The sequence below is a fragment of the Calidris pugnax genome, unplaced genomic scaffold (assembly GCF_001431845.1).
Source record: "Calidris pugnax isolate Ruff unplaced genomic scaffold, ASM143184v1 scaffold461, whole genome shotgun sequence".
In the NCBI taxonomy this organism is placed as follows: domain Eukaryota; kingdom Metazoa; phylum Chordata; class Aves; order Charadriiformes; family Scolopacidae; genus Calidris; species Calidris pugnax.
The window spans coordinates 286,633-308,933 of NW_015091201.1; the positions used below are offsets into that span (position 1 = coordinate 286,633).

The following is a 22,301-nucleotide window of genomic DNA, read 5'->3' on the forward strand; positions in this document are numbered from 1 at the left end:
GTTCAAGCTGGAGCCAGTGGTGTCCCCCAGGGGTCAATACTTGGTCCAGTCCTGTTCAACATATTCATCAATGACCTGGATGAGGGGACGAGTGTATCCTTAGCAAGTTTGCTGATGATACCAAACTGGGAGGGGTGGCTGACACCCCAGAGGGCCGTGCTGCCATCCAGCGAGACCTGGACAGGCTGGAGAGCTGGGCAAGGAAGAACTTCACCAGCAGAAAAGACTGGATTAAAGCTAAGGGATTGAACTGCAACATGCTGGTACATGAAACATGGATGAATTTCAACTAGCAGTTGTTTTTATCTTTGCAGGGGTGGGTGAAGGAGATGATGCCATGCTGGTGGTCTTGACACATTTCCTATGGGGTCACTGGCTCTTCTTAATCAAGGCAGTTGAATAAAGGAGATCTTTTGTCATGGGCTCACTGTACTCACTTCCCTCTGGAGCTGAGGCTCTTCACCAGCAGCTGGCATGACCATCTTTTAATTTCCAGGAACACCCTAGCCCTCCTCAGTGCTGCTGCATGAGGCCACAGGTGGTGGCAGGAAGGAAATCCTGACAGAGGTGTTGCTGAGGTGCAGCCCCACCTCAAATGTTGAGGATCCTTAAGTGATGGCAAGTTCCAGTGTCACAATGGTATGGTCATCTGCTGTCTTGCTGTGAAAACATTCATTTGGGAAGGCTGGATCTCCAAATTGCTGCAGAAGAAACCATGCACAGCCCAAATGGCTCAGAACCAGACGCAATGTGCCTGTTGCCGGTTCCTTAGGATTTGCTGTAACCAAAAAACGTCAATAACTATCCCAGAAGCCATTATCATCCCAGAACTCAATTAATAGGGGTTGGAGGAGGTGGAAGCAGGAGTACTGGTGCAGTTTTGCCACCACAACTGCAGCCTGTTGGCTCAGTGCTATGTTACAGGGGTCAGATTTAAGGCACACTCCTATAGCACACTCCAAAGTCACTGAAGGATCCAGGTGCCAAGGCAAGCGCTCCTTTGTGTGGCTAAGTACCAGATACGTGAGAAGGTCACCTCACGTGATCTTTGCACATCACCGGAAAGGGCTCCAGGGACTCCTTGGGAAACACATATATAGGGTCCAGAGACAGCACAGCATTCCTGCTAGAAACACAGAGCTCCTGATTACGAGCAGTGAAAGTGAAACGTGGCCTTAATGAGAACTAGCAGGCAAAGGAGAACTGCTTTGTCAGGTGGCTTTTGCTCTTAAAATGTGAAGATACATGACTCACCACGGGGATCTGGCCCTGCTTCTGTCTCCTCTGCAAGTGAGGCCAGCTGGGCAGGACTGCCACTTTTTGCAGCTGTGACAGCCCCGATTGTGGTGGTGCTGCCATACCATGCCTACAGTGTGCCGCTTCTCCGCTTCCTCCACCTGTATTGGTTGTATTCCCTCTGCCTGGAAAGAAGTTTTCTGCTGTATATCCATGCAATGAGATTCTTGGTGCTTTCTTCCTCAGCTGGCCTTGCTCATGCTCTCCCGTGGGTACAGCCTCTGCTGATGGGCTCTCAGCACTCCTTGCAGCAGGAGGACAGAGCAATGAACATGGAAGAGAAAGCTGCAGCCTGCAGCTGGACTCCTTGGGCAGCATTTCTGGGCTCTCCTTGCCTGCAACATTTCCCTCACGCTGTAGGCTGCCTGGCAAACCCTGGGGCGAGAGCACCCTCTGGGGACCAGGAGAAATGTAAGCAATGAGACTACATTTCTCAAATCACTTCTTTTCACAGTGCATTTGCATTTTAAGTATATCTCATGATGGTGATTCATGCTAGTTTGCTTGCCCAGAAAGAGGACCCTACTGGAAGGGGCTGGATTTCCACACCACGTCTCTGTTCCTACGGTACAAGATGTGTGAGCCTCTCCAGAGAGAGCCGAAGAGACCTTAGGGGGGACAGCAGCCTGTAGGAGAAGGAAGTCACACTGTTTAGGGATAACAAAAGGATATGGTACAAAAGAGACTTTTCTGCTTCTAGCTAAAGAGACTGCCCGCGAGGACGGGATGCCCGGTGGTATCCTCCTTCCCATTGTAGAAGGGGAAGGCGCTGATGGGAACACAGGTGGGTGCTGCTGCCTCTTTGCTGCTCTCCACCGTACCAGGGGTGTATGGTGGGTACACACCCATCGGCTCCTGAGGTTGGGGGGGGCATTAGCAGAGGGTTGCTTTAATCACAGGTCTCCAAGTCCATCTTAAGGCAAGAGAGTTAGCCAAAAAAAGATTTCTAAATGCAACAAGAAATTCCCAAGTTTGACAGCTGAGAACATTTTATTTAAGTTACAATCTCCTACACCAAGTGTAGCTTTCATTCTGAGCCAGCAGCTGCCTCCTCTTGCCTGTCACGCACCTCATGACTCACTGCAAAGGGGGCCTGAACAGGAGGTGGTAGGAGGCAGTGAGAGAAATACCACTTTAAAAGACAAGACACAAAGACTCAGTAAAACCATAGTGTAAAAAAAATCTCATGCAAGCATAACAAGATGATAAAAGATTTGTTTTCACCAATTTTTATTTGCTAGCCCATCTTTCTCCATTTATAAGGAAGGCAGCTCCCATCTCACTGAGCCAAAGACACTCTAAAATTCACATGACTTTGTAGGCATTTTTAGTACGTTAATACCACAGTGGCTGAAAGCTGAAATGGATGGTTTTAGCTGATGTGCTGCTTCCCTCAAAGAAGGGAGCATGTCGAACCTTTCAAGAAAAATATAAAGCCATGTTTTTTTTGAGAAATTTTGGGTTGCATTGGTGGGTTGGTGGTCAATGACAGTGTGTCCATAGACTTGACCCTGGCAGACATAATAATAGATCCTACTTAAAGACTTCTGTATTTTCTGAGTTGTAATGTTGAGTCCTGGCATAACTCAAGGCAAATGTTGTCTGTTCTCTTATCTGCTGACATCTCGTGCCAGAGCTCTTCTGAGCCCTTCCCATGCTCCCTCACTTTGCTCAGATCTGAGTCCCTCCTTCAGAAATGAGACCTCTCTTGCACAGTCTTAAAATCCCTAAATACATAAAATACCTCACATACATCACCTTTCCCGACATGTGTTAGTTATACATGAATTGTGCTAAGCCTGCATCCTTTTGTGTGCTTCAGCTCTTGGAAAACCCAGGCAGTGTTTTGGGTGTGCTGTGAGAAAGACCAGGCACAGGACCGAAGGGTCACGCAGACATTTTTGAGGGCAGGCTGCTTCCCTTGCTCACCTTGGGCTTGAGGGATTCCAGGTCACATCCTCTTGCCAGGGGAAAATTAGGGCACTGATGGGCTCATCCTGCTTCCCCTCTTTGCAGGTGGTGACTGTGGAAGTCACCCTGCAGTAAGCAATGGCAGTTCCTGCCTGCAAACCACAACACTGGCTGGTACAGCAGCAACAACCCGCACCTGCGGGGAGCAATCCTGCAGATACCAGAAAGATGGACTGCAGGAGACAGGAGGTCTTTCCACATGGAAATTTTATGGCGCTTTGAAATCTCAGTTTAAAAATATTAAAGGTAGAGTGGTGTCTTCCCTCCATACTGTCATCTTTTGGAAGTCATCATGGCCATGGCTCAGGAGATTAGACTCTCCACAGCACCTAGGGATGCGAGTTGCATAGACAACAAAACCTAAAATTCACGGTTGCCAAGAAAAGTGAAAACATTTTGACATTTCCCAAGCTTGCACAAAACCACTGTGTGCAAAGTAAGAAGTCTGCATGCAGTATTTTTAAGTTTTATTTATGCATTGCTTTTTCCCTGCAGTCCCCAACGTCTGTTCTACAGAAAAGCTAAGCTTCAGTGCTGGAAACCTTCCAACACATTGACCTCTCTGAGCACTTCAAAGATAGGAAAAAGACTTTTACAATTGAGGTGGTTTTTTGAATACAGGTTTATTTGAATATTTAACAACTATTAAGCCTGAAATGTAGAAGGTACAGAGTGGTGCACATTAGTGTGCACATTAATATCTTGAGCAAGGTCTTCAGCAAGTGAAAACTGGTTAGTTTGCCAGAAGTTAAGGATGTAAATTAGCTTACACAGCCATATACATCCACTGGTGTTTGGCTGTTTCACATTTTATCTGAAGCAAACTACAGATTTGGAAACTCTAGATTTTGCAAGAGACTGTTCCAGTTATTAACATAATTAAAATGATCTGACTGAACAAAAAGATAAAAGCACAGTTGAGGAGTAGAGGAAATCTACAGGAGGGAGAAGTGGAAGAAACCTTATTTTCTTTGGTAGCTAGGATATGACTAACCTCAGCAAAGGTCCCCTAGGACACTAAGTTTGGCCATGACATGTTTTGCCTTTTTCCATCTCTTTGCAGAGCCAGAATTAGCCTCAGGCTGGACAGAAAGGAAACAAAAATGTGACTAGCAGTAGGAAGCTGGTTTGATGAGGATGGCAGAAGCTTTGCAGTTCCCGTTGCACAGGCTGCCCCACGTCATGCCCCCCTTCACGTTCAGCCGTACAGAATAACATGCCGAGTACCACCACCCACCCCCATAGCTGGAGGCACAGTTCCCACTGTAAGTGTCCTGATCCCGATCTTTTGCAGAGAACTTCATGTTGTCATGCACAGTGGAAGCACTGTTTGTGGTCATGGAGTCTCCTGCCACCCCTGAGTATGTTCCCAGCCTCAGCCGGTAGCCCTGGGACTCATCTTCCACACTGAAGAGGTTGTAGTCTGCAAACTTTGTGTTGTTTGCAGCATCCCAGAGGACAAACCTGACCTGGTAGACCTTCTGCCTGGAGATCTGGTGGATGTACTCAGTGCCCAGCCAGTACTCGGTGTGCACGTTCCCAAAGCCGTACTTGTAGGTGCTCCAGGACTCGGCCCAGGTGATCTCCGTGCCCTGCCGGTTCCTCTGGATGACCGTCCAGCCCCCATCTGTCACATTCATTTCGCAGTACACCACGATGGGGTGCAGTCCGGTGGGCTGGATGACGTAGATGCCACTGGGGCTGCCAGCAGAGACCTCGCTGCAGTCCTTGGGCCAGTCTAGGGGAGGAGGAGAGCATGGAGGACCAACAGGCAGAGCAACCCCCCTGTCTGCTTGTCTAGCCCTATGAGAGGGATTTCTAGAAAAAAAATCTATCTTTTTTCTATATAGATTTTGCCATGTGAGGTTTTTACCAGGGTAGTAGAAAGTCTACTTTCCTACTGTAATTATAAAAGCAGAATCTCTGTAAAGGAAATACAGTGATTAAGAGAATATGCATATGTTTTGAAGGGATAAGCATCAAATATGCTTCTCCTTCTGTCTCAGGCTCCTATTTCCTTAGCCTTTCTCAATGTTCAGATGTTTGTCCTCCCTCATAACGATACAAGCTTGGCTTGGTGAGAGCTCTTATCACATAGTTATGCAGAAGTTTAACTGAGCATGTGAGCTGGTCCTGCAGACCTGAGATCCACTGCATCTCTGGGGTATGGAAAAAGGAAACCTCGTTCCTTTAGCTCTGGACCCTGTGGCCAGCTGTGAAACTCCTGCAAGCATTGTTTGGGAGGCATGTCCTCTGCTTGCCCTGTGTAGAGCTCCACAACAGAGAAGAGGACTTGTGGCACATAAGTAATGACTGCAAAGTCCTTCGGGATCTTGTCAGGCCTGGTCCAATGTGAAGGTATCGCTAATAACGAGTGATGTCTGAGTGGCCTTTGAGGAGCACATTGAGCCTTGCCCCCAGGAGCTGGGTTATCCCCAAGTTTTTTGGCCACCCATCGCTATTGGATCTTCCTTGCCTACACCTGCCCCTGCTCCCTGCAGGGTTGGGGGGCACTCACTTCTCTGTGCTGTCCGCTGGGCATCACTGGCTCTGTTCTGCCGCATGTTCTCTCCATCTTCATCTGCATTGGGAGAAACAGAAAGTGTGAGACAAGCAGCCCTGTGCCACAGCACAGAGGGAACTCCAGCCTCCATGGGCTGTTATTCCCAGCTTTTTTGTAGGGCACTTCAACAATGCTACTGGGCTCATTTTTCTTCCTATATCGTATTTTTTGGTTGTAAACTCTTTAAAGGGATAAAGTACTAGGAAGGGTAACACTGCAGTCATTGATTAGCTGCCCGTTCGGTCCACTCAGTGTTATGGCTTTACAGAGCTCCATGGAGTGGACTGCATGTCCAAGTAGTAGTGATGAGTACAAGGAGATGCTGCTAGAGAAGAAGTATCGAGAAGAAAACAGACTGTGTGTGGTTTCAAACCAAGATTAAACTGTTGAGGGATGGTGTTGTAAATCCTCATTGCTTCTCAATGGTGGCTGAAGGCATTCCTGTGTTCATTCAATTCATAAAGAGCTTCAGAAACTGTCAGAGAGGAAAAGGACCTCAAAGCATGTAAGATAGCAATGCTTTCTTTAAAGAGACATCACAACACTCATCTTCATAATACAGCATTCCCCAAGAGCCTCCGGTGGCATGACCTCTATCAGTGTTGTGATGAGTTTATTACATCATTTAGCCATGTGCAAGTTTCAGAGAGCGTTTTTGGCTGGCCACTTACTTACCCAAAATTTCTCTGAAGTTTTAGGCCTACAGACAGACTAGAGATAGTAAGAGAAATGGTCTTCCTTTGAATACCTACAACTCTCTAGAAAAAGCTGCCAAGTACAGTCTTGTCAACAACAAAGAAGATTGAACTACCAAATCCTATGATGTTTGGTTAAGATCTGAAATTAGAGGAAGATTGGATCAGGCTCCTTTTATTTCTGAATGTGACTGCCTTTCCCAACATTTTTATTTTCCACATCTCCCTCTCTGTGCAGACAGGAGAGGAGGCTGAGGTCTGGATGGACAGAATTTAGGGATGTAAGAGAGAAAACACATACCAGGATGGAGCTCATATGAATGGAGATTAGTGATGTCATCTAAACTTGCTTTTAATCTTTCCAGGTTTTCAATTTCCAGAGCAAGAAGAGGCGCAAGCAGGGCCAGCACGGAGGTGAAGAACAGAAGATTGGAGAAATGACCAGCTGGAGAAAGAAGACACACAGTGAATCTGGAAATTCAAACGCTCTGAAAAAGACTTGGCTAACTAAATTCAGCAGAAGTTAAAACAAACTTACGGAGTAGACATTAATTATTCTTTTGCTTTATTGACCAGCAGAGGTATAAAGAGCCTTAAGCATTCTGCAAAGGCATACATCCCCAGAGAGAAACAATTTTTCTCAGACTTTGATTACAACCTGCAGGTTTAAATTTGCCACTTCCAAGAGCGGAGTCATCCTCTTTGACTGTGGTCTGGGCCCCAGAATAGAGATGTGAAGCCAGCATCAGAGTGTGTACCTTGAGAACAACATTACCTGGTAATACAGGACGGCACGCTGGTTTGTAGGAACTGCTGCCACCTGAAGATAGTCAGGAGCTACTACAGCAGAGATAAAGAAGGTACAGGGACCTGAGATCTTGGAAAGAAACGTGCTGTTGGGGCCACCATGCCAATGGTACCTTGAGAGTCAGTGGCTTCACCTGCAGTTGTCCCAGAGCTGCCCCTTCCCACCAGGGCACTGTGCCAAGGCTGGGGGCTGCACACTGCCTGAGAATGCTGGGAGGAGAGCACCCACAGGGACCAGCAGCATTGATCCAGCATCAGACCCCTGCTACGTGCTGTGAATGGTGCTTCTGCAGGGACATGACCAGGGACGCTGCAGCCCAGCTGACATCTGGGCCAGTTCACTCTATCCTTTAAAGAATGGTTTCTTCCAGCATCTGGAAACCTGAGCAGTTTGACCCCTTTAGACCATACTAGATCAGGACATTCCCCAGCATGACCAGCTCCATAGATTAGTGTCTACAGCTTGCTAACCCAATTTCAGTACCCTGAAGGGCTTACGAGGATGATGGGTGATTAATGCATTAATTAGCTTCCATTCCAATTTTTGTGTGTGTGTGTGTGCACTTTGGGCTCTGGCACAAATATAAGTTAAATAAATGTTGCCTTTACAACACCACCCAGAGCAGGACAGTCTTGCCTGTGGTCAGGAATGGAGGAGAGAGGGTGAGGAGCAGGAGGGTCACAGAGACTGGGGAGGGTTCAGCAGGAATAGGGTTGTCCCACCATCCTGAGGCCAGAAATGGTCAGTGGGAAAAGCAGAAAATCCCAGAGGCAGGCAGAGGAGGCAGGGATGCCCAGTGGTGCCGTCCCCTCCCACCTCACCCCGCACTCACCCATGCCGTCTCTGCGGGGACCTGCCGAGCGGGAAGCTGAGCGGCTTTGGCCTGACGGCTGGTGGCCAGCCCCACCACTGTTATATATGACTCGCAGGTGAGGTGGGGCTGGCTGACCCAAACCACAACACTCATCCTCTGGTTGTCATCAGGGCTGGATATTTATGGTTTGTTTGCCCTCATCAGTAAGCATCTGCTCACGCACCATCTGTTGCGCTTCTGTGATAAGCGGTACCAACTGAACCTCAGCAAACAGCAGCTGATGTTCACACAAAATTCCAACAAAGTGACAAATGCTCCTGATAAAGATTTTTCTTGAGATATATTGTTATTGCTTACAGGATTTGATCCTGTGACCTGGGCCATTCTGGGAACTTCCCGCTCGTGTCTGCCTGCCCTAGCACAGTGTCTCACCCGAAAGAGAAACGTGCTCTGACACTGCACTCTGCTTCCCACGCACACCAAGGCAGCAAAAGGGGCCTCATCCAGCCCTGACCCCCACCCCCACCAACAGCGATGCAACTGCTTGGCTTGGTGTTGGCCCTTGAGCAGTGAACCAGTCCCATGGGGCAGCCATGCATGCAGAGGTGCTGCCGCCCCAGTGCAGGTGTGGAGCAGGTCCCCCAGCCCTACCAGGGGCCCAGCACTAGTGCTGAAGCCAAGGGTCTGCTGGAGGGCATAGCTCTGACTTCACAGGTCTGGGTAACCTGGGGAGTGGCCCTCATCACAGATCTGCTTGCAGACTCAATTAATGAGGTGGCTGTGGGTTAAGTGAAATAAATGCTTAACGGACATTGAGCAGTCCACTCTGATGCCAACCTTGTGAATGGCACAGGAGTGGGAGGGGAGTGCTAAGAAAAGCAGCGGCAAAACCCAGCGATGCTGTCTGATAGCTCAGTGACACCAACATAGGACCGCAGTGAGGTGTGCTCCAGCGGGTGGTGGTGAAGGTCCCAGTGCCAGCACACCCTGCCAACGTGCCAGCGCCTCGCTCTGCCCTGCCTGGCTCGCTCCCTGTTACTCCAAGACTAAACGACTCTCATTTCCACACAGCAGGGAGGGCGCTTTTCACCAAGGGATGTCCCTTGACTTAGACCAGCCCCTTGTAAAACTGCCAGCTCCAAAATTACACATGTATTCACAGAAAAAAGAATTCTGCCAACTCCACATTGCAGTAATATCTGTTGTGCTGTTGGACGCAACATCTTAGACCTGATCCAAGACTGCTCCTCAGCAGTTTCCTTTTAATGAAGAACCTTTCTTTTTACAAGAGCTTCCCAAAGACCCTTGATAGATAACCTGGGGCTGTAGCATTTGTCTTCAATACATTTCTGGCAGTGAAATTTCAAAAAGATGAAAAGGGTCTTCCCAGCCCATTCAGCCAGCCCCCCCACGCCCTCTGGCTTCCGTCTCACAGGAGCAGGGCTGGCTCCCCACGCCCACCAGGGCACCACGTGTCAGCTCCAAAGCCCAGGTGTCAAGCCATCGCTGACATCCCTGTCTGCATGTCACCCTGATGAGCACTGGGATGGCCTTTCCCACTGCTACCCTTCTGTGCCTCCTGCCCTCACTCAATGGCTGTAAAAGCGTTCCTGTAGCAGGGGCCCCATGGCAAGCTTGCCCTGTACTGCTAGTCATTAGAGGAGTGGAGACAGGGCATGGGCAGCCTTGGAGCAGTGTGTGAATCATGCAATCACAGAATGGTTTGGGTTGGAAGGGACCTTCAAAGGCCATCCAGTTCCACCCCCTGTCCTGGGCAGGGACACCTCCCACCAGACCAGGCTGCTCAAAGCCCCATCCAGCCTGGCCTTGAACCCCTCCAGGGATGGGGCACCCACAGCTTCTCTGGGCAACCTGGGCCAGGGTCTCACGACCCTCATCATGCAACATTTCTTCCTTACATCTACTCAGAATCTCCCCTCTTTTAGTTTAAAGCCACCACCCCTTGTCCTATCACAACAGGCCCTACTAAAAATTCCTTCCCTGTCTTTCTTATAAGCCCCCTTTGGGGACTGGAAGGGGCTCTAAGGTCTTTCTGGAGCCTTTTCTTCTGGCTGAACACCCCCAAGTCTCTCAGCCTGTCCTCACACAGAAGTACTCCATCCCTCTGACCATCTTCGTGACTCTATATGCAGAGGTGGCAAGTGGGGCTGAATTACAGGGTGAGGGAGAAGAGGCTGAGGAGGTGAATGAGCCTCCCATGCAATTGGGACAGGCGTCTGCCCCCTTGCCCCTTCCCTGCCCTCACTGCCCCGGTGGGACCTGCTGCCAATGGAAACATCACCTCCTAGAAGACAGAGTGTACTGCAGCCAGTCAAAGACCCACGGGTGGTGACATACAGGAGTACAAGCTGCCCAACAGCCCTCCCACAACGTGGGTCCTGCAGGGTCAGCTGGCAGTTGATGGGTGAGGTGCTGCTGATGCCTCCCAAGACACTGTAGGAAAAGACGGACTGAAAGAGGAGGGGAACAAAGAGGGGAACAACCCTCCAACTCAGTCTTGAGAGTTTGCTGAAACACCCTGCAGAAATGCCTGAAACAAAGTACACCTCCTCTGACAGATGTGGTCCCAACAGCTGTAGCTGCTGCTTGATGAGCTGCCACGAGTGTATTCAAGATGGTCTCCCAGTCAGCATGCAGCCTGGACCATGCCAGGGCGATGCCCACCCCACATGCAGTGGGAAAGAGCAGGAGGTCAGCAGAGCCTCCTGAACCTGCTTCTTCTCACCAAGACATATGGGCCAAGGAAGGAAGTTGTTGGACATTCCCCCCAGCCTCTTTTGCTCAGAGCTGCTGCAACAGGGGTGGCCCCCATCAAAGGCTGCTGCCTCCAGCTCTCAGGCTCTACTGGTTGAGGACAGAAAAAGGCATCAGTGTTCGCAGTCCAGCTTTGGGGCTGACTTCTCAGCAGCTCTCTGCAGGGAAGGAAGGAGGCCGAGACAGACCTTGACTATTGCAGAAGAGTTGTGACATGTTGGGAGCTGGTAACTGTTGACAAACCATTGCCCATAGGTTTTACCATCTTTGATCTCTGGATGATACAAATCTCTCCTGTGCCCTTGGTGTTCACACTCCTTCCATTGTGTTTGCCTTCCTCCTCTCCTTCAGTTCCTTTATTGCCCTGCGGCAGTTGGTAGATGCACAGAAAGATTTAACTCCCGGGAAGGTCCAATGTATTGCAGTCGATAAATAACTCACAGCTGGAGATTTGGAGTACTTTGTGTTTCCTCAGAAAAAAAAAACGTTAGGGCCTCTTTGTGTAATCTTGAGCAAAGAGAAGCCACCAGATGGGCACACAATGATTAAATTTGTCCATGCAAACCAGGGAGCCAAGATCCTCACACGGAGGAGGTGTGTATAGGGAGAGACCCAGGTATAAAGAGGCCAGCATGGAGCTGGGAGCAATGGGACTGACTGCTCTGGCACCCAGCGTCCACTCAGCGGCACCGCAGTCATGGGTGAGTTCTCCTCCTCACAGCTCCTTTCCTGCAGCACTCACAGCTCTGGGGGATGCAGGTAGACATCAGTGAGGGACTGTAGGAGTGGGAGCTGATGGGAATGTCCAGTATCCGTCCCACTCTTCTCCTTTCCACCCAGCCATTTCTTTTTAGTTCTTTGCTGCTGCTGGGTTGTTTCCTGCATCCTTGTGAATCATGTGCTCTGCAGCTGGAGCACCAGGTTTTATACACCAAATTCAGCTCCAGGGCTTTGAACTGTTTGCTCTGAATGCCCTTAACACAGATTTACTTTTTTTCCCATAAAAACATCCTTTTGCCTCCAGACCTGTAGAAAAAACCCAAACCACATTTAGGAGAAACATGAGAAAATGTGATTGCAGGTTGTTGTCTGGTGCAAGGAAGGGGCTGATCAGGAGGGTGACAAAGCCATTTCTCACCTCGCTTCACCCCTGCAGGGGCAGAGCCTGCACCGAAGCTGCAGCTCCTGCCACCCCGGGAGCCCCCTGCTCCTGCCTGTGCCCCCTGGCTTTGCCTCCCCTGGTCTGAGCTCCCCAGGGGCTGGGGGTGGTAGTGCTGGGGATCCTCACAGTGATGGGCACTTTCCTCCCCAGGGCTCAAGGATGGGACATATCAGCTCCACAGGGACCTTGTCCTCCTGTCTGCTGTGGTGGGGATGCTTCTCCTCTGTGTGAGCCCAGCGCATGTGGTCAGCTACCAGAGCGGTGAGTAGGTCGGGTGGGGCTCTGAGCACCTGAACTAATTGAAGATGTGCCTGCTCATTGCAGGGGGGGTGGACCAGATGACCTTTAAAGGTCTTTTCCCACTCAAACTATTCTACGATTCTATGAGTAGGAATGCCAGGGGCACAGCTGACCAGCCGCCAGGTTTGGGTGCAGCTGCACTGCCCATGGTCAGGCTCCAAGGTGCTGGGTGCAAGTGTCCCCATACCTGTGGCCACAGAGACAGCAAATCTCTGCTTTCAAACCTACCTGCAAAGCAGGGTAATTCTTCCCTCTCATCACCAGCAGATAAGAGGTGTTCCCAATATGTTCCACTGGTTGTGGAGCACCCAGTGAGATCCAGCATTAGCAGAATCAGCAGAGCTGCCCCACAATAACCTGCCAGCTCATCCTCCAGTACAGGACCCTCATGTCTTGCTTCATCTGCTGCTGCAGGGTTCCCTGCAGACTGCAGCAACCTCTCCAGCAGCAGCCCCAGTGGGGTGTACGTCATCCAGCCGGCCGGGTCACCCCCACGGGTGGTGTGGTGTGACATGGACACCGAAGGCAAGGGCTGGACTGTTGTCCAGAGAAACACTTACACCACTGAAATCACATGGAAGGAGTCCTGGACCACCTACAAGTATGGCTTCGGGAACGTGCGGGGCGATCACTGGCTGGGCACCGAGTACCTGCACCTGCTGACGCAGCAGGGCACCTACAAGGTCCGCTTTGTTGTGCAGAATAAAGCCAACATCACCTATTACGCTGAGTACGACATCTTCAGCGTGGAGAGCGAGGCTAGTGGGTACCCGCTGAGGCTGGGCCGGTTCCTGGGCAGCGGGGAGGACTATCTGACCAGCTATCACTCCCGGTATGGGGGCATACACGACAACATGAAGTTCAGCACAGCTGACAGGGACCAGGACCAGCACAGCGGGAACTGCGCCAACAGCTACGGGGGCTGGTGGTACGACAAGTGCCAGAACGTCCTGCTCAATGGCAAGAGGTACATCTTCTGGCCAGGAATCTGCCCAAGCGGAGATTGCACATCGTCCCTCATCCTGGTGAAACCCACAGACGTGTGCTGACCATGTCACAGTGCCCAGCCTCCTAGGAGCCTGTGGAAGCATCCCCGTCCCCAGCTCAATGTCCCGCTCCTGTGCCTGCCAACAGCTCTGTGCCAACCCTGGTGCCTGTCCTGCACTGCCCACAGCTCCCACACCGCCACCAGCTGAAGCACAGCGGCTCTGGGGCTCAGGAGCAATCGCCCAGAGCCCTGGGCATGTGGGCAGCTTCGCCCAGTGCCGCGGTGCTGGCTGGCACTGGGACGCAGGCACTGTCCTGGGGAGGGGGAGACAGTGCAAGTTCCCTCCCTGTGCTGACCTTTAAAGGTCTTTTCCCACTCAAACTATTCTACGATTCTATGAGTAGGAATGCCAGGGGCACAGCTGACCAGCCGCCAGGTTTGGGTGCAGCTGCACTGCCCATGGTCAGGCTCCAAGGTGCTGGGTGCAAGTGTCCCCATACCTGTGGCCACAGAGACAGCAAATCTCTGCTTTCAAACCTACCTGCAAAGCAGGGTAATTCTTCCCTCTCATCACCAGCAGATAAGAGGTGTTCCCAATATGTTCCACTGGTTGTGGAGCACCCAGTGAGATCCAGCATTAGCAGAATCAGCAGAGCTGCCCCACAATAACCTGCCAGCTCATCCTCCAGTACAGGACCCTCATGTCTTGCTTCATCTGCTGCTGCAGGGTTCCCTGCAGACTGCAGCAACCTCTCCAGCAGCAGCCCCAGTGGGGTGTACGTCATCCAGCCGGCCGGGTCACCCCCACGGGTGGTGTGGTGTGACATGGACACCGAAGGCAAGGGCTGGACTGTTGTCCAGAGAAACACTTACACCACTGAAATCACATGGAAGGAGTCCTGGACCACCTACAAGTATGGCTTCGGGAACGTGCGGGGCGATCACTGGCTGGGCACCGAGTACCTGCACCTGCTGACGCAGCAGGGCACCTACAAGGTCCGCTTTGTTGTGCAGAATAAAGCCAACATCACCTATTACGCTGAGTACGACATCTTCAGCGTGGAGAGCGAGGCTAGTGGGTACCCGCTGAGGCTGGGCCGGTTCCTGGGCAGCGGGGAGGACTATCTGACCAGCTATCACTCCCGGTATGGGGGCATACACGACAACATGAAGTTCAGCACAGCTGACAGGGACCAGGACCAGCACAGCGGGAACTGCGCCAACAGCTACGGGGGCTGGTGGTACGACAAGTGCCAGAACGTCCTGCTCAATGGCAAGAGGTACATCTTCTGGCCAGGAATCTGCCCAAGCGGAGATTGCACATCGTCCCTCATCCTGGTGAAACCCACAGACGTGTGCTGACCATGTCACAGTGCCCAGCCTCCTAGGAGCCTGTGGAAGCATCCCCGTCCCCAGCTCAATGTCCCGCTCCTGTGCCTGCCAACAGCTCTGTGCCAACCCTGGTGCCTGTCCTGCACTGCCCACAGCTCCCACACCGCCACCAGCTGAAGCACAGCGGCTCTGGGGCTCAGGAGCAATCGCCCAGAGCCCTGGGCATGTGGGCAGCTTCGCCCAGTGCCGCGGTGCTGGCTGGCACTGGGACGCAGGCACTGTCCTGGGGAGGGGGAGACAGTGCAAGTTCCCTCCCTGTGCGATCGGTGTACCCCTGCTTTGCTCGGGCCCTGCTCCCTCCCTGGGCCCCTCACGCCCCACAGCTCTGCTACCCATGGTGGGAGAAATCAGCTGCAATAAACCCTGGAGCCAGACTTTGCTGCCTTGTGTCTACCTGCCACAGCAACACTGCACACACACGGGAAGAGCTGAGGCCCCAGGGGAGTGGAGGATGCTTGGGGACGCCATGTTTGGGGAGGGGTATGGTGAGGGGCATTTTTGCATCCCCTGTCTGAGATACACCCTTTTCTTGCTCTGCTCCATGCAATGGCTGGGAGAGCTGGAGCCCCATCCCCATCCTGCATCAAGGGCTCGGGGGGGCCGGTGTCAGGGTGCCCCTGAAGGGCATCAGATCACTAGGAGGGGGTTTCATTCCATGAAGGATCCATTCCAGGGGTGGTCACAGAATCATAGAGTAGTTTGGTTCGAAAGGGATCTATAAGGCCATCTAGTCCAACCCCTCTGCCATGGGCAGGGACACCTTCCACTAGAGCAGGTTCCTCAGAGCCCTGTCCCCAGAGCCCCTTGACAGCCCAGGGCTGGGTGCTGGAGGGGGTGACGCTTCAATGCCCCAGTGGGTTGGGGAGACCCAGGGCAAGCAGAGCAGCCACACAATCCTCAGCCTGGGCTCACTGCAGCAGGTCCAGGGGCTGTGGGGCTCCTGGTAGCAGAAGGGCACTGCATCATAGCCAGTGCTTCCCCATGTTGGAGCAGGTGATGTTGGGTGGCCAGGACCCACCAGGACACAGCTGGCCATGGGGACCCACACCTGCATTTTGGCTGGAGGCCAGGGAGCCCCTGGGACTTGGGGACGGCACCTCCTCCAGTGAGCCAGACCATGTTGATACAATGGCCTGCAGCGACTTGCGAAAGCCTGTGGTGGGACTCTGCTGGGATGGGCACTGGGAGCACTGGGCACTATGGGAGCACTGAGGGATGCCCTGTGCATTAATATTTTCCCTGCAACCCCACAGATTTTTCTTTCTTAAGAAACCTGGCACTGCCCAGCGCAGCTGCTCACTCTGTATCAGCTTGTACGAACACTGGAGATACGGAGCAGGCATTTCCAGGTTGTAGGTGTTGTTTTAGACACATATTTTACCAGAGGTTTTAACAACTGCTGAACTGAGAGCCGGTGTGGGTGAAGACACCTCTCCAAGCGTAGATGTCAAGGTCATATCTCCAGCAAGTGGGGTTAATTCAGATTTACAAGGAAATAAGGAAACTTCCACCACCCCAGCTAATAAGGGAGTGACAGAAACCTTGAAGAGAAAGATACTGATTATTCATACACCTAAGAATAAGGACATTTCCCCATGATGCTCATCCAGACATTATGTTTCTAAAGCACATTTTATTCTCCAGAGCAGTGTGTTTCAGAAGTACAGGGTTTGCAATGTGTTGGTCTAATTATAATGCAATTAAAATAAAAACAGCTCAAAGGGGAAGAACCCAGAAAGGGAAGCAGAGGAGCTCTGTGAAAGAGGGGAAAGAAGAATCACGTGGGAGCCCCGGGTGTCCCCACTGCCAACCACTCTGCTTCCCCCAGCAAAGGGGCCTTGGAGGGCACTGGTCTGGCCACATGCCGGGGCAGACAGGCAGTGACGAAGCCCTAGCAGTAGGCAGTGGGTTTGATGAGGATGGCAGAAGCTTTGCAGTTCCCGTTGCACAGGCTGCCCCACGTCATGCCCCCCTTCACGTTCAGCCGTACAGAATAACATGCCGAGTACCACCACCCACCCCCATAGCTGGAGGCACAGTTCCCACTGTAAGTGTCCTGATCCCGATCTTTTGCAGAGAACTTCATGTTGTCATGGTTGACACCGGGACTCTTTGAGGCCATGGCATCCTCCGTTGTCCCAGAGTATGTTCCCAGCCTCAGCCGGTAGCCCTGGGACTCATCTTCCACACTGAAGAGGTTGTAGTCTGCAAACTTTGTGTTGTTTGCAGCATCCCAGAGGACAAACCTGACCTGGTAGACCTTCTGCCTGGAGATCTGGTGGATGTACTCAGTGCCCAGCCAGTACTCGGTGTGCACGTTCCCAAAGCCGTACTTGTAGGTGCTCCAGGACTCGGCCCAGGTGATCTCCGTGCCCTGCCGGTTCCTCTGGATGACCGTCCAGCCCCCATCTGTCACATTCATTTCGCAGTACACCACGATGGGGTGCAGTCCGGTGGGCTGGATGACGTAGACGCCACTGGGGCTGCCAGTGGGGATCTCACTGCAGTCCTTGGGCCAACCTGGGGCAGGAGAGAGGATGATTTAATAAGACAGAAATGCATTCCATAGTCTCTTTTGGCTGGTTCTGCAAGACAAGTCCAAGATGTTAATGAGACCTGGATTGCCTGAGGAACACACACCATACAAAAGCCATCCTCACCTGAGCACACAACACCTGCGTCCTCGCCATGCCCGCAATTGTGCTCTCCCCAAGGCCGCAGTGAGCACTGAGTGAGGAGCTTCTCCTCCCCATTGCAATTAACATCGTCCAGCCAGATAGGCCCAGATCCTCTCCCAAAAAAAGCACTGCTTGGCGCTGATACTGCCTCTCCACAGCCAAGCTGCCTACACACCACAGAGGCATCGTTCATGTCCCAGCTGTCATCACACACTGTTCCCCACTCATTGCGATACCAGATCTCCACCCGTCCAGAGCACTGGTTGGAGCCATTCACCAGCCGGAGCTGACCTGGAACATACGAAAGAACAGTAGAGAGGAGATTTGGAAGTGGACGACACCAAAGACAGCTAGAGCCCAGATCAGAAGGTACTTTCCAGATCAAGAAGTGGAGTCTATGCAGTAAGATGTAGAGGCTTTACACCTGTGGTCATGCTCCTGGCTGGTAAAGGAGCCTTTGTCTTCTGAAGTCTCCATTTCCAACTATTTTTAGGGTTTTGTTGCCCCAGAGACTCGCATGGGTTTGCCGTGTGTTCCCTCAGCCAAATGGGCATCAGCCATCCTCTCCCACCACTACAGGAAATGTGTTTCACCATTGTGGGAACCGCAGGAGCAAGGCTGAAGGTGAGATAGGGAATGGTACAATCTGGTAAAGTACCCTCAGACAAGGGTATTTCACGGAAGAAGACCACCTCTCTAGTTCTTAGTCCTGGGACAAGCAAAACAGCTGGGGAAGCTGGTGGTAGGAGATACCTTCCTTTCTTCTGCATCCTTCCCACTGACTGTCCCTACCACCCTCCTGAGGGGCAGGGGACGTGTATGGAGGGACAGCCTTGGCTTTGGGAAGGGATCAGAGCAGACCCTCTGGACTTCTCCACACCTACACATGAGCAGAAAGGCCTGTGACTGCAAGGTTCCTTGTCTGCCCCCACTAGATGTTTGAGAAAGGGCAGATGACTCATGTTGGGATGTGTATCTCTCTTGATGGATGCTGGGGCTCTGCTGAAAGCTTGCGGGATTGGAAGATGCCCTCCCTGATAGCCTGCTCTGGGGTGGTCCTAGCCATGTCCTGCTGGCAGAGACAGAGATCTTCATGTACCTACCATTCACTAACATGTTCCGAGCAGACATGGTGTTATTCAAGAAAGATTGATTGAAGGGGGACTGTCTTTGGATGGTTGTGGTGACATGTGGAGCAGGCAGGGCCAACACACAGGCAAGGAGCAGGAGGGGAGTGCACTGGGCAGCTGGGGGAGGAAGGGACAAGATTAGAGTTAAACAGAGCATCTGACTGTCAGAGCAAAATGTGTAACAGGGAACCAGCTGCAGTGAGGTGAAACAGCTGCAAGTCACCCCAAAACTGTGAGGATGGCATGGGGTTGTCTTTCTGACATGAACCTTGTAACCCGACTCCTTCTTGTCCCCAAGCTTTGTGCTGGAACCCAAGGTGCCCAGGAAATATGGGGAGCAAAATCAAGAGTCCTTTGCAGATAAAAAAAACTTCACCAAAGTGTTTATCTTTAACTACAAACTTAAGTGGAAACCTTGTGGAGTATTTTCTGTCCCTCCAGCTCACTGAACAGCTACATGGTATTCCTTCAGACTTTCTACTACCCTCCAGAGAATGCCAAGAATAAAACCAAGTTGTAATCAAACAACAATAATGTTATTCAACTTAATTGTAATAATAGTTATCCCAAGATTAAAATCTGAACATTCATGTAAAGGTGGCATCAGAGCTGCACCTCTGGGGGTTACAGCAGTGTTGGATTGCAAAACACCTGGAAAAGGCTGACTTTTCAATTGTACCTCTATTTTGGACACCTTTGACAGCAATTGGAAACCTACACTTTTCATAGACCAGTAACTGCAATTTTACATTTTTCACATATATACACTTAGATTTATGACTCTGCTGGGCTAAAACTAATGTGCAGTGACAATCTGCTATACTTTAACCCATCCTTTCCTCTGAACCTGTATCTGTTCTGCCAGGATAAAGGGGTGCTCCAAGGAGATGAGTTGCTGCAATATTTTTCTTTGTTCAACATCTTCTCTGCCCCCACTGACCCATTTGCATGGGAAAAGATCACTCTGACCTTCCCTCTGCAGGTTTTTGCCCTCCTGCTCCTGAGAACCCTGTTAGCAGAGATCTGCCCTCAATTTGCCTGGACCCTGAGTCTTGTTGAAGCTCTCCCTGCTGCGCCGGTAACCATGCGAGGTGTGGAGAGCCCCGTCCCTCCAGCCAGCGCAGTGCAGTGACTGTGTCTGCAGGATGGCGAGCAGGTCTGCACCCATCAACTATGACCCAGTGCTGGTCTGACCCTCCTCTGCTCCACGCTCTCTGGGACAGGGTTCCCTCTCCCCTGACCTGACCCCTCCTGAGCTTTCCACTGCCCAGAGAATTGTGCTGAGGGCAGACCCAGGGACTTGCACTTCATAGAATCACATAATAGTCTAGGTTGGACCTCATCTCCTTCTAACCCCCCTGCTCTGAGCAGGGACACCTCCCACCAGACCAGGTTGCTCCAAGCCCCATCCAACCTGGCCTTGAACCCCTCCAGGGATGGGGCACCCACAGCTTCTCTGGGCAACTTGGGCCAGGGTCTCACCACCCTCACAGCAAAGAATTTCTTCCTGAAATCTCATCTCAATCTCCCCTCTTTCAGTGTAAAACCCTTCCCCCTTTTCCTATGGCTCCCCTCCCTGACCAGGAGTCCCCCCCCTCCCAGCTTTCTGGAGCCCCTTTAGGGACTGGAAGAGGCTCTAAGGTCTCCGCAAAGCCTTTTTTTCTCCAGGCTGAACCCCCCCAACTCTCTCAGCCTGTCCTCACATCAGAGGGCCTCCGGCCCTTGGAGCATCTCCGTGGCCTCCTCTGCTTCAACACATCCATGTCCTTCTGATGTTGGGGGCTCTACCCCTCTCAAATCTCCTCACTTGCCCTGGGAGAAGCAGCATGGACCTTGAGTCTGCCCCTGCTTTGTGCCCGTGTCATCTCCTGCCTTTATGGTATGTCCCCCATTCACAGGAGGAAATGGAGTTCTGCCAGGTGAAAGGCTCTCAACACCCCCCTCCACCAGCACTGCTTTTGGGGCTCCACAGGCTGGGGAACCCACCCTACCCTGCTTCCCACACTCATACTCACCCATGCTGGCTCCACAGGGACACTTGGAAGTTCAGAAAGTTACTGTAGATATGCTTTGAGTCACAAGATTTATAGCCGCGCCGTGCCAGGGGAGGAGTGCAGCTGACACTGCTGCTGCTGATCCCATCCTGTTCATCTCGGGGCATATTAATGAGCTGTAGGGCTGTAACCTCAATGGGCAGTTCCCTGCAGCAAGGATGTTCATCTACTCTGATAAGAGCCCTTATCAGGACCTGTGCAAATACAGCCCAGGAGCGGCAAAGCCATGCAGACACTTCCCATGTGTCAAGCAGAACTTTTCCTGGATATGTCACCAACAGGTGTACGGAGACATTTGCTGAGCTCCCTCCTGTCAGGACACAACCCTGGAGATGCAGGCCCGCTCACACAGAGCAGAGTAGAGTCTGGGGTCCCTCCTGATGGATCTCTGCTGAGGTGAACAGGAGCTGGATGCAGCAAACCAGCACCGTGGAAGACCCCAAGGATGTCCCTGCTTTCACAATGCATGGCTCAATAGTGGTCACAGGCATGAAGCAATGATGGCAACTGTCCAGCTTGTCATGCCCAGTGCTCATGTCAGGAGCCAAGCTAAAGGGACTGGACCAGTCGAAATGTGAGACTATTTCTGTCTGAGTCTCAGATGAAAGCAGGTCACTCCAGAGTCACAGGGAACATCTGGTGCTGGGAAAATCATAGAATCATAGAATGGTTAGAAAAGATCAGAGAGTTCCAACCCCCCCTGTTTGGGTGGCAGGGACACCTCAATTGTGTCCTTTGAGCAAGATGTTCAAAGCCCCATCCAGCCTGGCCTTAAACACTTCCACGGATGTGGCAGCCACAACTTCCCTGGGCAACCTGTTCCAGTGCCTCACCACCCTCACAGCAAAGATTTTCTTTCTAATATATAATCTAAATCTCCCCTCTTCCAATTTAAAACCATTACCCCTTGTCCTGTCACTGCACTTCCTGACAAAGAGTCCCTCCCCAGCTCTCCTGTAGGCCCCCTTCAGATATTGGAAGGCTGTTATGAGGTCGCCTTGGAGCCTTCTCTTCTCCAGGCTGAACAACCCCAGCTCTCTCAGCCTGTCTTCATAGGGGAGGTGCTCCCTCCCTCTGATCATCTTCGTGGCCCTCCGCTGGACCTGTTTTTCCATGTCCTTCCTGTGTTGAGGACTCCAAAGCTGGACACAGTGCTCCAGGTGGGGTCTCACAAGAGCAGAGCAGAGGGGTAGAATCACCTTCCGCAACCCGCTGGCCACACTTCTGATGCAGCCCAGGACATGGTTGGCTCTCTGGGCTGCCAGCGCGCACTGCCGGCTCATGTTGAGCTTCTCATCCACCAACACCCCCAAGTCCTTCTCCTCAGGGCTGCTCTCCAGCCATTCTCCACCCAACGTGTATTTGTGCCTGGGATTGCCATGTCCCAGGTGCAGGACCCTGCACTTGGCTTGGTTGAACTTCATGCGATTTGCATGAGCCCACCTCTCCAGCCTATCCAGGTCCCTCTGGATGGCATCCCTTCCCTCCAGTGTGTCAACCGCACCACCAAGTTTGGTGTCATCAGCAAACTTGCTGAGGGTGCACTCCATCCCACTGACCATGTCACCAACAAAGATGTTGAACAGCACTGGTCCCAGTACCAACCCCTGAGGAACAGCATTCATCACTGGCCGCCACTCGGACATTGAACTGTTGACCACAACCTTTTGAGTGC

General features: G+C 51.8%; 4 protein-coding genes across 4 annotated transcripts; 2 read left to right on the top strand and 2 right to left on the bottom strand.

Moving 5' to 3' along the window:
* Positions 1-3,871: 3,871 nt before the first annotated feature.
* LOC106898451 (fibrinogen-like protein 1-like protein) lies at positions 3,872-8,272 on the bottom strand. Its single transcript, XM_014959704.1, has 4 exons — positions 8,166-8,272; positions 6,827-6,970; positions 5,786-5,848; positions 3,872-5,005 (listed from the first exon to the last, which is right to left on the bottom strand). The coding sequence occupies exons 1-4, from the start codon at positions 8,167-8,169 to the stop codon at positions 4,377-4,379; spliced, it is 840 nt and encodes a 279-aa protein (XP_014815190.1). The 5' UTR covers positions 8,170-8,272; the 3' UTR covers positions 3,872-4,376.
* A 3,314-nt stretch (positions 8,273-11,586) lies between these two features.
* LOC106898452 (fibrinogen-like protein 1-like protein) lies at positions 11,587-13,699 on the top strand. Its single transcript, XM_014959705.1, has 3 exons — positions 11,587-11,623; positions 12,235-12,345; positions 12,799-13,699. Exons 1-3 carry the CDS (start codon positions 11,620-11,622, stop codon positions 13,431-13,433), a joined length of 750 nt encoding a protein of 249 aa, XP_014815191.1. The 5' UTR covers positions 11,587-11,619; the 3' UTR covers positions 13,434-13,699.
* Positions 13,700-13,778: 79 nt separating this feature from the next.
* Positions 13,779-15,129, top strand: LOC106898457 (fibrinogen-like protein 1-like protein). The gene is made up of 2 exons (XM_014959711.1): positions 13,779-13,834; positions 14,062-15,129. The coding sequence occupies exons 1-2, from the start codon at positions 13,779-13,781 to the stop codon at positions 14,732-14,734; spliced, it is 729 nt and encodes a 242-aa protein (XP_014815197.1). The 3' UTR covers positions 14,735-15,129.
* Positions 15,130-16,396: 1,267 nt separating this feature from the next.
* Positions 16,397-20,702, bottom strand: LOC106898450 (fibrinogen-like protein 1-like protein). The gene is made up of 4 exons (XM_014959703.1): positions 20,588-20,702; positions 18,546-18,689; positions 17,425-17,733; positions 16,397-17,284 (listed from the first exon to the last, which is right to left on the bottom strand). Exons 1-4 carry the CDS (start codon positions 20,589-20,591, stop codon positions 16,656-16,658), a joined length of 1,086 nt encoding a protein of 361 aa, XP_014815189.1. The 5' UTR covers positions 20,592-20,702; the 3' UTR covers positions 16,397-16,655.
* Between the last annotated feature and the right edge of the window lie 1,599 nt (positions 20,703-22,301).

Bases quoted from the DNA above. Each gene is read 5' to 3' on its own strand.
- LOC106898457 (XM_014959711.1), top strand. From the start codon at position 13,779: ATGCCAGGGGCACAGCTGACCAGCCGCCAGGTTTGGGTGCAGCTGCAC. The intron at 13,835-14,061 runs GTCAGGCTCCAA...CTCATCCTCCAG, and splicing joins GTGCAGCTGCACTGCCCATG to TACAGGACCCTCATGTCTTG.
- LOC106898452 (XM_014959705.1), top strand. The intron at 12,346-12,798 runs GTGAGTAGGTCG...CTGCTGCTGCAG, and splicing joins TGTGGTCAGCTACCAGAGCG to GGTTCCCTGCAGACTGCAGC.
- LOC106898451 (XM_014959704.1), bottom strand. The intron at 5,849-6,826 runs GTATGTGTTTTC...CTCCCAATGCAG, and splicing joins TTCATATGAGCTCCATCCTG to ATGAAGATGGAGAGAACATG. The intron at 5,006-5,785 runs GTGAGTGCCCCC...CTCCTCCCCTAG, and splicing joins CCAGCGGACAGCACAGAGAA to ACTGGCCCAAGGACTGCAGC.
- LOC106898450 (XM_014959703.1), bottom strand. The intron at 17,734-18,545 runs GTAGGTACATGA...CGTATGTTCCAG, and splicing joins TCGGAACATGTTAGTGAATG to GTCAGCTCCGGCTGGTGAAT. The intron at 17,285-17,424 runs GTGAGGATGGCT...CTCCTGCCCCAG, and splicing joins CGCAGGTGTTGTGTGCTCAG to GTTGGCCCAAGGACTGCAGT.